This window comes from Ammodytes marinus (assembly GCF_949987685.1).
Source record: "Ammodytes marinus genome assembly, chromosome: 22".
NCBI lineage: Eukaryota > Metazoa > Chordata > Actinopteri > Uranoscopiformes > Ammodytidae > Ammodytes > Ammodytes marinus.
The window spans coordinates 15,391,290-15,403,651 of NC_137226.1; the positions used below are offsets into that span (position 1 = coordinate 15,391,290).

The window sequence follows — 12,362 nt, forward strand, 5'->3', positions numbered from 1 at the left end:
TTTTACAGTACAATCATTTGAACAGTAAGAATATTCTACAGTTTTTCTTCAATAGAAATAATTTTTTGATAAACTATGAATAAACTATGAATAAAAGTAATAAGTAAAATTCTAATGGCTAACTAGAAAATCTAAATTGTCAGCTTTCATTTGCTTTAAGTTTGTATTCTATCCTGACAAAGAAAAAAAAGGGCTTTATAATGGCCTTGGTGATGCACTTTCCATTCCCGGAATCTTCTGGCATTTCTAGTATTACACACACACACACACACACACACACTCTGAGGCCTTGGTTTTTCTCCTTTACCTTGTTCTTGTGTGATGGCGGGGAGCTGCGGCCCTTGTCACTCTGTAGGTGTGTGTTGGTGGGTGGGGAGTGTGTGCCCAGGTTAGACTGAGACATGCTGCCTCCGTGCTGCTGCTTGGCCCCGGGGGACACCTGCTGCATGGCTGCCAGCTGAGCGGCATACAACTGCTTCAAGGTCAGAGAGATAAGTAGAGAGATAGACAGAGAGAGACAGAGAGAGAAGAGTTGAGTCCAGGAGAAGGGGACAGTAAGAAAAGAAGAAGAAAGGGAGAGGGGAGGAGGGAACAAAAAGGAGAAGAAAAGGGCGACATGAATAAATGAATACTCTTAGAGCGCACAAACAAAAAAGAAAGACGCCGGCTAAAAAGCTCTGGAAGAGGCCATTAGTGGGCCCGGCCCCTGTGTTTGTGCGTGTGACAGAGAGAGATAGAGAGAGATAGAGAGAGAGGGGACATCTCCACTGTCAACCCCCCCCCCCCTCCCTCAACCCATGGGAGAAGCGCTAACAGCCTCTCTGACAGGCCCGAGATGGCCATATCCCCTCCAGGTGCATCGTGGGAGAAAAAAGGGAAAACATTCTGGCTATCGAGGTCACACCGGAGAGAGAGAGAACGCAGCATCTCGCTCAAGGTGAAAAAAAAGTGATGATGGAGAAAGAAAAGAGAGAGAGACAGGGGAGGGAGAGAGAGAGAGAGAGAGAATTTGTGAAGCTTACATGCCAGATGGGACCTGCCAAAAGTATCTGGTAGCCCTACGATGTTTTTAGTCTACTGACAATAAGATGCAAAAAATGAAAAAACATAACAGCAACGCCATAAAATAGTCTAAAATAAAGACAAATTGTTTCAATAACTGCTGTGGGAAAAAACATAATAAAACAGGGCTTCTCCGATTCTTATTTATGTACTTAATTAATTTCCAATTAAATAAAAGCATTATGGCTTGAGCTGCTATGGTGTGAACATACTCAGGGAATATTTATGCAATACCATTGTATCACACAAAACAGTCTCTGGCCAGTATTTCCACAGCAACAGACACAGCGTAATATTCACAACTTGGAAGGAGCTTCAATATTCATAAACACTTCTCTCTGTCGTCCTCCTCATCAAAATCATCCTGCAAAAAGCTCAATTACTTTCATGTGGGCTAATACAAATCTCCAAGACGCTGTTTTAGTTTTTTCAGAATTGTTATTCCCTTCCTCTGAAGAGCGACAGAACGGTTGTTAATCGAGTAAGTAACTGATGTGTTTTATTTTTTTTCTTGAATAGTTATAATTGTTATTATTTATTTCTGGTGGAAGATTTTTTCTGGAAGAGGACCATCTTTTTTTTCTTTTTTTGAGTTTAACTTCCGTCCTTCTGTTGGTGCTTGGCTGCCGGCCACCGGCGTCAAACAAAGGCTGGTTTATGCAAATGGACAAGGAAGAGATGCTGTCACAATGCTATCTCTCTCTCTCTTTCTCTGTCTGTCCGTTTGTACCTCTCTCTATCTCTCCTGACAGGCACATTAGCTCCTGCTCTCCTCTTGCTATCTTAAATAAAGTCATTTATCTCTGTTTAGAAAAACAAGAGAAAAATAGAGACATTCAAACTGGCAGCTCACACAGTCGCACAAAGAAAGTGCTGTTTGGAAAAGAAACTCTTATTTGAATTTGAAATAATCTTCCGCCTGACTGTCACTCACAGGTGGCAACAATAATATTCACTTCAACTAGGATTTAAAGCAGCATGTTATAATAGACTGGATGTTTTACATTAAAGAAATATTGAATTGTGAAACTGAGGTTATGGACACTTACACGGCATCGCCCGTTCAGCCTGCTTGATCAATAAAGTTGTCACAAAATAAATAGGAGTGAACATGTGTCCAGGTTGGACACTGATGGGCACAGTGATAATTGAGGAACATACAGTGTACAGGGGTGTGCTGCTGCCCCTGCTGATGTGGAACCAGCGGGAGGCCCGTCGTGCTCTGGAGATGCTAGGCTAAAACGTGCGGCGCGGTACGAGCAGCTTGCCGAGATCAGATCAGCCTCCGCTCGTTCATTTCTCTTCAATTAGCTGCACTGTGGCTCCTGGAAGAGGGGGGGAGGTGCAGCCAAGCATGAACACTCCTTACCCACCTCCCCCGCCCCCCACCTACCAGCCAAACCCCCTAGCGAGGGGACCACAGGCAGTGTGTGTGTGTGTGTGTGTGTGTGTGTGTGTGTGTGTGTGTGTGTGTGTGTGTGTGTGTGTCCTGCCATATTCGGACCAGTGGTTCAAAGGCCCCTTTATTTGCGGAGTGAATTGAGTTCCATTACAAGGCCAGCTCCCGTCACTCAAAGCCTGCTCAATGGGCCGGCGTGCAGTGACACATACACACACACACACACACACACACACACGCTCTATCTCTCTCTCTTACACACACACACACACACACGCTCTATCTCTCTCTCTTACACACACACACACACACACACACACACACACACACACACACACACACAAACACACGGTACAGAGGGCAGAGGCACTGTAGAGCGCGCCCAGAGCGTCGCCACAACGACATGCATGTCAACAAACAGGAAGTGACAGCACAGAGCCCCCTGGGGTGACCGGAGGAGCGAAACACACACACACACACACACACATGCAGAGACACACAAACACACAGAGCAACACAATAAAGGGGGGGTTCAATCGCAGGATGAGACTAAGGAATTTGAAATGTCACTCAATAGCCAGCCATACTGCTGAGCTGTGTGTGTGTGTGTATGTGCATGTGTTTAACTGTTAAGACCTGTTTTTCTGACCTGTTCCTAATCCCCAAATGTGAGAACACATCTGCATATGTTCGTGTGCGCGTGTGTGTGTGTGGCACAAGCATTTGCAGGCTGCTGAGCTTTATTGATAAGAGGTGAAAAGGTGATATGGGACTATTGGTTTCCGTCTGAGTGAAGACATGGCGGTGATTGTTTGGAATTAGTGCAATTGACAATGTGTGTGCGTGTGTGCGCGCTCTCATACACACACACTGTGCTATTTCCATCCTCTTAGTTGCGCTGTTCCTCCTGTCATCTCAGTAGAATAGGGGATCTTTGTATGGATGTGTTTGTGTGAGTCTCTTGGTCAATAATCTGCAGCTTTAGTCAGATTAGCAGCTAGCCTGGGTTTTGTTGTTGTCAGAGTTAACGGCGCCTCAGAGCACTCTGAGCTCTATTGTTTACATGGACACAGAGGAATATTGAATGGATCTCAATGGATTCTTGTCCATCTGTCTGTCTGTCTGACTTCCTGTCTGTCTGATCATGTTTTTTTCAGTTGTTTTGGTACTGAAAGAAGCATGTGTTGACTGATTGTGAGTCAGAGGCCTTTAACGCAAACACTTCCCTCCTCTCTAAAATCAGCCTCTCTTTCGTTTAGCCTCTTTTGATCCTTTGTTCTCATTGAAGTAACAGAATGTAGTTGTGCTCAGAAATTAAATAATAATAATTTAAAAAAATGAAATACAGTGGTCAAGTTTAAACAAGTTGAATACAATGCCTTTCTTATACCTCAAGGGCAAACACTACAAATGTTTTTCCTTTTCTTTGACAACAGACATCTCAAATATTTGGGTTATTTTCTCTTTGTGCTCTCTGCAGAAAGCTGTGAAGAAAAAAAACCTTGAGAAGAATGAAAAATAAGTTTTCACTTTATTTGTCTGTTGTATTACTAAGGGTAAAGGGCTGTTACCTGTAGACGGCAATAGAAACGTTTTCATTTAGACAATTTATAACAATTTTGAGTGAAAAAAAATGCAAAACTGACTCAATAAAATACCTAGCTAGGCTTTAACACTAATTATCAATAGCCTTTTACTTTACTCCTTATGTGTTCAGGAAACAGAATTGGCCTAACGATAGTAGCCTATCTCTAATGCCCATTGATTTCACATTGATCCCATGCTCCTATCACAAAATGGCATTTCGTTGCAACTCTGAAGCAATTCACACGTCGGAGGAAATGCTTTGCTGCACTCTTTCCCTCCTCCAGATAAGGTGTTGTGGAGAAAACGAGTTGCCTGATTGATTTCTCATTTACCTTCTGTCATCCGTCCCCGTGTCTGTTTTCCCCCTCTCTCTCTCCCTCCCTCCCTCTAACCGCCTGTCCGTTGTTCGCCCATCCGTCCATCTCTCCGGTGTACAGTGCGGTAATCCAGGACAATATGTTCAAACATCTGCCTCTCCATATGATGCCTGACCCACGCCATTGACCCTCTTTTTACCACACACACACACATTTAATCTCCTGCACGCACACACACACACACACACACACACACACACACACACACACACACACACACACACTCACACACACACACACACACACACGTTCCTCCTCCACTTCCATTCCCCCGTCTCTCTTTCTCCCTGTTTATCCTTTTAACCGATCATCCTTCTAAATACCTTCTGCCTTTTCACCTTTATCGCCCATCTCTCTCTCTGGCTCTCTCTCTCTCTTACACTGATAAGCGCATTTTTGTTCTCATTTTCTAACCCTCTGTCTGTCCCCTCTCAGTCCATTTGTGTGATATGCATGATATCAATGTTATCAGGGGTCAATAGGGAGCCAGATTACCAGGCTCTAATGCACAATGTCACACTCATCCCCCCAGATTAAGATGCTAAATGCCAAACTTGCACATACTCCCAAAGCCTCTGTTGCCTTGAAAAAAAAAAACCCCGTCTGTGGAGGATTGTGTGTTAAGCTCCCATTGACTATTAAGTGCTACACTGTCTATTTCTATGGTGCATGTTTCAAACATAGAAAGAGCTTTACATCATTGAGAGATTAATACATTTTTCGAAGAGCTGCACTCAACTCAAAGCTGTGATGTTGAGAGTGTTTCTCTTAGTTGTCTTGTATACTGTTTTTACAGTGTAATCATGGTTAAAGCCATTGTTCCTCACTGTTTTATTTCTGTATGTAAATAATGTTGACAAAAATGAAAATATATATTTCCAATGTAAGAACCTAAGGACCAGTGTTTAAACAGTTTTATCAGTATATAATTGAACTATTGGGTGAAGATCTTAAAGGTGCACTGCCCTAATTTAACACATCAACTTCAGCTTCAGCTTGCAAATATACTGTTCTTGTATTCAGTATACTGTTCTTGTAGTTGCCAGTGATTTTATCAGAATGTGTGTAGTTCAAGTGGCCACATGTTGAAATTACATGTTTCGCAGCCCTCTTGGGAAGTCCATTGTGTGTACCCTATCTGAAAATGTTTTCATTTCCTATCTCTATTTGTGATTCTCGGCTAAGTGGGTTCACACACTTCTGTCCTCTCTCCGCAAGAAAAACCATTGTGTTGCCGTGGCGACCTGAGGCCCAGGGGTTAACTGTCATGCCTTGTCTTTGGCGACAGAAAACACCTCCTTATTAAATGAGGGCACCGAGACCATCCCTGAGGAAATTCATCTACATTGAGACATCTGTAGTTGTGTGTTAGCCTGGGCAAATCCTTTTCTTTTTCTGACAAGCCTTAATCTCCACTGTTTGTGTATTGTGTGTGTGTGTGTTTTTCGGGGAGGATTGAAAGACAGAAATCTGCTAGTGAGATGTTTTTCTGCACTTGTTGTGTCCTCTCACCCCTCCCTGCTGGTAGAGGAGGGGAAAAAATCCAATTGCAAGGTGGACAAAGCCGTTCAACTGGAGATTGAGTGAGTCTGAACACAGTCGAACATATGGACGGCTAGATTGAGGGAGTGATAACAGCGCAGAGGACATTATTCTCAGAAGCGCGCGCGCACACACACACACACACACACACACACACACTGACAAACAAAGTCACACAAAATCACACACACACACACTGAAAAACACAGTCACACACACTGACACACACACACACAAGCGCAAGAGTAATAATGAAATCAGTGAGGACAGCGGGGTCCGTTCTCCATGATAGAATTACACAGATATTCTATTCTCCCGTAGTGTCTAGCATATGGAGCAGCACGTTTGGCGGACAGGTGCAAATGTATTACACACACTCTGCCTAACCCTTAACCCATATCGCCCCCCCCCAACCTCCCATCTCTCCCTAAGTGTATGGACAGTAAGTGAAAAAGATGTTCAGGGAAATATGTACAGCTGTTTCGCTCACATATTCATGTATGTGTGTGTGTGTGTGTGTGCATGTACGTGTGTGCCATATTTTATGATAATGCGTGTCAAGGAGACATGAGGACCGAGTGCAGCCCCTGCACCAATGCTGGAGGTTAATGTGTTTCAGACAGGCAACTGGGGGGACGCCCGCGCAGGCTCTTAACCCCTGGGTTAGGGGGCCCCAAAGCCCACGTGGATTTTAGAGCAAGTATGTGAGGTCTAGGCCTGTGTGTGTGTGTGTGTGTGTGTGTGTGTGTGTGTGTGTGTGTGTGTGTGTGTGTGTGTGTGTGTGTGTGTGTCAGAGGAAGAGAGAAAGTACAAGCGCTGGATGGAAGAGTTGGGGAGAAGGGGGGGTCAGGATTACCAAGCGATAGGCCATTTATTGTAAATATGCAGACAGGAAAGCCAGACTCATACTCCTTAAATGGGATTACAGATGTTTACTCATTTTTCTTGTCACAGTTTGTTTTACCTCTCTGTAGTTTTGTGTCTGTCTTCTTCTGCTTACTCTCTTATGCGCTGTTGGGCCGGCAAATTTACGACATAAATAGCAGAAGACTTTCTTAAAATTATGATCTGCGTAAGGGGCCTTTAAATTTCATGGATCAAAACTGTCTGATAGCTTCCAGCATTCAATCAAATGACTCGTGATGACATCTCTGATAAATCTATAGCATTTTCCTTTTTTCCGTTTTTGTACTTGAAGGTTGAGAGGAAAATTGTTTTCTTTGTGGTGTGTTCAGGTGCTTGTGGAAAGATGAAACAATTATGATGGCAACCTAAAATATGGCTACCTAAAAGTAAAATCAAATATAAAGATGCCACTGTACTGTTAAAAGAGACTGAAGTCTGCTCAGCATCACAGACACACTAGCTTTCACAGTCAATCCGAATACTTCTTGTCTTTCTATAGCAGGACAAGGCCCAGGGCTAGGGCTGCACCTGTCAGTTCTGTTTGATTTTTAAGGCTATGATCAAGAAAATCATGTTTTTTATGGGGCCACATCACTGTCTGCCACACTTTTGCACTGAGTGACAGCTGTGCTCTTTTGTAATTGACTGTATATTCTTTGCTTCTGAAGGCTCATTTTTGTCTTACCTGGAGTTGGAGTTGTCCTAGGCCTGGTGAGGCAGCAGCGGCCGCTGCAGCAGCCATTGTTGTGGGGATGAGCTGGAGAGGGTAGTCACCTGATAAAACATAGAAGATTGCGCTTATTATGAACTCTCCACAAATTATGCAAATATTAAAATCAAATCAGGGATTATTATTGGTGCATTTTTACACACTGGCATCCCTGCTATCTCCGACCTTTTCACCCTTATCTTTCCTGCACTGTGACCTTTTTTCTCCATCTCCACTAACTCTCTTCTCATCCTCCCTTTTTCCTCATCCTCTTGTTTTTCACCCCTTTCTCCCCCCCTCCCACCACCACCACCTGAGTCCCTCTGTGCAGCTGTTAAAGCCGCCCTTTGTGTGCTCTGCTGCCGGTAGGGCCTTAATGAAAAGCCTGATTGTGTGTCCTCCTCCTTAATACCCCCTGACAAAGAGCAGTGAGGTGAGGGGATTCTGATAAAGCTGGCCCCACCGACCGTAATTAAGAGCCGCCACTGCCCATTGCTGCTGCTCGCTCTCTCTCTCTCTCTCTCTCTCTCTCTCTCTTTCTTCTTCCTCAACTCTCTGTTCTCCTGCTTTGTTAAGGAGAGGGCTTCTTTCTCTCTCTCTCTCTTTCTTCTCTCTCTCTCACTCCCTCCTTAAGTCCTTTCTTGTTGTCATCTTTCTCTCCGCACAAGTCACTCTCTCCCTCCGTCACTCTGTCAGGGTTGATAAATCAAGAGATAGATGGACAGACAGGGGCGGAGGAGATGACAGAAGTGCCTCGATAAAAGCAAGGGAGGAGAGAGAGAAAGAGAGAAAGGACAAGTGCGGGTTATTAGTGACCAGGTGCAGATAGGCCTCGCTAGTAATTACTCCCAGAAGAAAAGGAGGGAGAGAGAGAAAGGTCAGAGTCGAAGGGCAAGATGTCGTCATGTTGAATAGAACGTGACTATATTGACATCAGTGATTTTCAAGTTGGACATGCCCACTAACCAAAATAAAAAAGTCCAGGTCAGGTCAGGACACTATACTCTTCATCATGGAGTTAGAACTTGGGAATGTTCTCTCAGGGCTTGACCTTGCATTTCTGACCTGAAACTTCGGCACAGCGGTCAACCCTCTCGGCTGTATCAGGGCTTTTTCTATTGTGCATGTGTGTGTGTGTGCCCATGTAAATGTGTGTGTGTGTGTATGTGTGCTTGTATAAGCCAAAACTTTCTTTCCAACATATTTTCCCATATAACTTGGTTGTTTCGAAAAAAGGAAAAAACGAAGCTGAGACATTCTTTTCTCTAGCGGGAAGGGAGGGAGGGCAGAGTGGAGAGGGGGATTAGAGAATTATTTCAGGACTGTGTATTCTAGGAGATGGGTCTTTTCTCTCTGGCTCCCTGGACAAACATGAGCTGGGTGGATATTTATGCTCCTCCTGGGGGTTGCTGTAACAAAAGGGAGAAGGACAGAGGAAAGCAAACATGTTGCTCTTGGCACGGGGACAGCGACCTCGGCGGACGGGGGTGAAATCTCTCACTGACAAACAGACCAAAGAGGGAGATGGATGGAGGGAATTCATATCCAAAAAAGTCATTGATATCCCTTTGGTGTCAATTTGCACAATTTCATATTTTTGAATGGGGCACTTAAACTATAGTTCTCCTGGATTGGGCTTGTTTGATGTATAACTAAAGCTTTCAGTATTGAAAAGTCCTCACAAAAGTTAAACTGCTATCTTTAGCTTAAACATGTAGCATCAGTGGCTTAGACAATAGAAACACTGGGTAACTGTTGTATAACAACAAGTGTTAAAGCGCGACAGCATCTCGCTGCGCAGTAGTCCACACTGTGCAGCTCAAACTCTATTCCTATCTTCAAAGCGATGGAGCGCCTTGAGAATATGTCAGAGCACAATGGCTACACATGTCCTATTTAGAGGCGCAGCACCAAACTACATCAACTCACTCACAACTCACTTTGAAAGTTGCCAGTGAGTTTTCTCAGGGGCGGCTCAGCCCTGGCACAGCGCACCAATCCGCTTGGAGTTAGTTGGCGGAAGGCAGTGAAAAGACAAGCCCACCACTTGACAGGGTATTTACGTGGGCAGTGGGCGTGGGTGAAGATGGCACTAATTAAAATGGACTGGACTTGTTTGGGAAGCTGTGAAACTCTAAGGGGGGAGTGGGGACTTGTGTGCACGCTTACATATCTGTGTGTATTTTTTTTGTGTGTTAGCGACATCACAAAGCAATAGCTGGCTTCCTAGACGTTTTTTTTTGGTTTGTATGTGGTGTGTGTTAGTGCGTGTGGGCTGTGTTGGAAACTTGTTCTGGCTGCGTCCTGTGTTAATGTGAGGAGAACCTGGGGCAGGTCACATTACCACCCCTTCAACCCCTCCCTCTGCTAACTGTGCATTTATTCCCAGCATCCCCTGGCAAGCACCCACCACTCCTTCTCTCTATCTCTCTCTTTCATTATCTCTCTCTCTCTCTCTCATGGTAAACAACACATTGCCACACAGCCGGAGCGTGATAGCCAAAAAAGAAAGGAAAAAAACAAAACATGTCACGCAGCACGCCTGTATTCTGTTGCATTTATACATCAGAAAATAGACAAGACAAAAGGAAGGAGCCAAAAGTACGACTGAGCGAGAGAGGGAAAGAGAGAGAGATTGAGAGTGTAAACAGGAAGGGTGTATTTGGACTGGTTTTTCTATTAAGAGAGATGTTGTTGTAGGGGCGAGCTCTTGTCTTTTGGGAAAGCAATCCGACTCGCTGTGTGGGAAAATGGTCATACTCTACCTATTGCTTGGTGAAAAACATTTGAAACATCACACATAAAAAAAGTGCTTTTACGGTGAAAGTGGCACCTATTTGTGTGTGTGTGTGTGTGTGTGTGTGTGTGTGTGTGTGTGTGTGTGTTTGTGTATGGATGTAACGTACTGCAGCCAGTCTTGTAGTTGAAGCCAGGGGGCATGAGGAAGCCCTGCTGTGCCGCGGCGGCCGCCAGAGTCCTCTGGTCTGGAGGAAAGACTGGGATCATCAGAGGAGGGAGCTGGCCCTGGACCTGCTGAGAAAGGAGGGATGAGAGAAAGAGTGGAGAAACATGAGAATCATTGGCACCCAAGCTTAAAAACAATGTTCAGCCATAATGCTAAAAGTAGTACTGTGTGTGTGTGTGTGTGTGTGTGTGTGTAACTGATCCCAGAACAGCCCGAGGTACTATTCGGAAATACAGTCACTCACATCTCATTTGAATCATAATGATTTCTCAGAATCATATGCGTTCAGGCTCATATACATATAGACATGTAATACATATGGAACACACATATGATACGGGACCCATCTGCAAGGATACTAATGGAGTCCCACACACACGGACAAACACACACACAAACTCACCAAACTCTGAAATATCCATATTCTTGACTCAAAGACAAAAGAGAGAGTCACGAGGACAGTTCACTAAACTCTCATAACAGCTGGCCTTTCCCTTCTATTTGGAAGATGATGTGCTGTCCCTTCTCCCCACACCAATACACACTGAACAACAACCCAAACACACCAACATGCACGCACGCACGCACGCACACACACACACACACACACACACACACACACAAAGCCCTCTCTCTGCGTAACCGTTGGCAGAGAACCATACGACTTCACAAGGTTTTCCAGGATTTTTAAAAGGAGAAGCAGAAAAAAAAGCTTCTCCGATGGGTGGCTTTGGCAGGGACGACAGGAGAGAGAGAGAGAGAGAGAGAGAGAGAGAGAGAGAGAGATAGAGAGAGGAGAGATATGGAGACACAGAAAGAGAGAGAGAGAAGTAGGAGACAGATGGTTGCACTGAACAGCGTTGTGCCAAAAAAAAAACACACAAAGACTCTCGTTCGATGGACTGACAGACAGTTTGAGAGGAGAGATGGGAGATGATGGGGAGAGTGGACAAAGTTGAAACAAGTGGTACATTAAGGTATATTATTGCCCTGTGAAGCTGAGCTGGAATGGAAACCACAAATATTCTGCCGAGATTTTTAGCAATTTTCCAAAAATTCAGGACAAGAAAATCAATGTGTTTTCATAAACCTTTTGGATGCAACACAATCACATGCTTAATGTAGCCCTGCTAACTCTATATACTGTGTAACCATTTTTTTCATTTTCAATAATCAAGTGGCTTTTGTTGGAACATACAATGTGGTGTTTTCGTTGGCCACCCATTCTGTTTTTGAATCTTTGGGCATGGCAACAATACAACAATGCTGCGCCTACACTGTACTGAAATAAAATAAATGAGGAAGCATCCGGTGGTGTAATGTAATCCATTATTCAACAAGTCGCCCCTGTACCTTTTCTCTTTAGCGATGCAGTGATTTTTCAGGCATTTCCTTCAGATTTTTGAAGAATGGTCTGTCCATTTGAGTTTCTGTTATGTGCAAAATTAAAAATGCCATCAGAAACAGATGTATGGATACATATAAAGATCAAAGTTTTCTACCTCCACCTTAATCTTTATGCTGTTGAAGAAGATTCAACCTTTCAAATCAGTTCACAGGATGCTGGACTAAAATCAACACTTTATAAAGTGGATGATGGGTGCCTTACTACAGCAAATAACACTATTTTAAATAAAGTTGTTCCCTAGCAACTTAAAACCACTCAAGATGCTTGTAAGAAACGCAGCAAAATAAATGCTGAATTTCTAGCATCCAGCATGCCTCATGACCAAACACATTCATCATATTCATCCTACATCCGACAGCAACTTTCACTTAGCCCTCTCTTCCTAAAGAACTTCACAACTAATGTTT

The 12,362-nt window shown here is 44.0% G+C and overlaps 1 protein-coding gene across 1 annotated transcript in view; it reads right to left on the reverse strand.

The window, feature by feature from the left end:
• Positions 1–12,362, reverse strand: part of sox5 (SRY-box transcription factor 5) — a gene marked incomplete at its 3' end in the record, with an annotated part of 86,586 nt that overhangs the window by 18,798 nt on the left and 55,426 nt on the right. The window contains exons 7-9 of the mRNA XM_080051425.1: positions 10,489–10,615; positions 7,559–7,647; positions 308–475 (exon numbers count right to left, since the gene is read on the reverse strand). Of these exons, the coding sequence (XP_079907551.1) occupies positions 308–475; positions 7,559–7,647; positions 10,489–10,615 (384 nt within the window). The remainder of the gene's footprint in view (positions 1–307; positions 476–7,558; positions 7,648–10,488; positions 10,616–12,362) is intronic.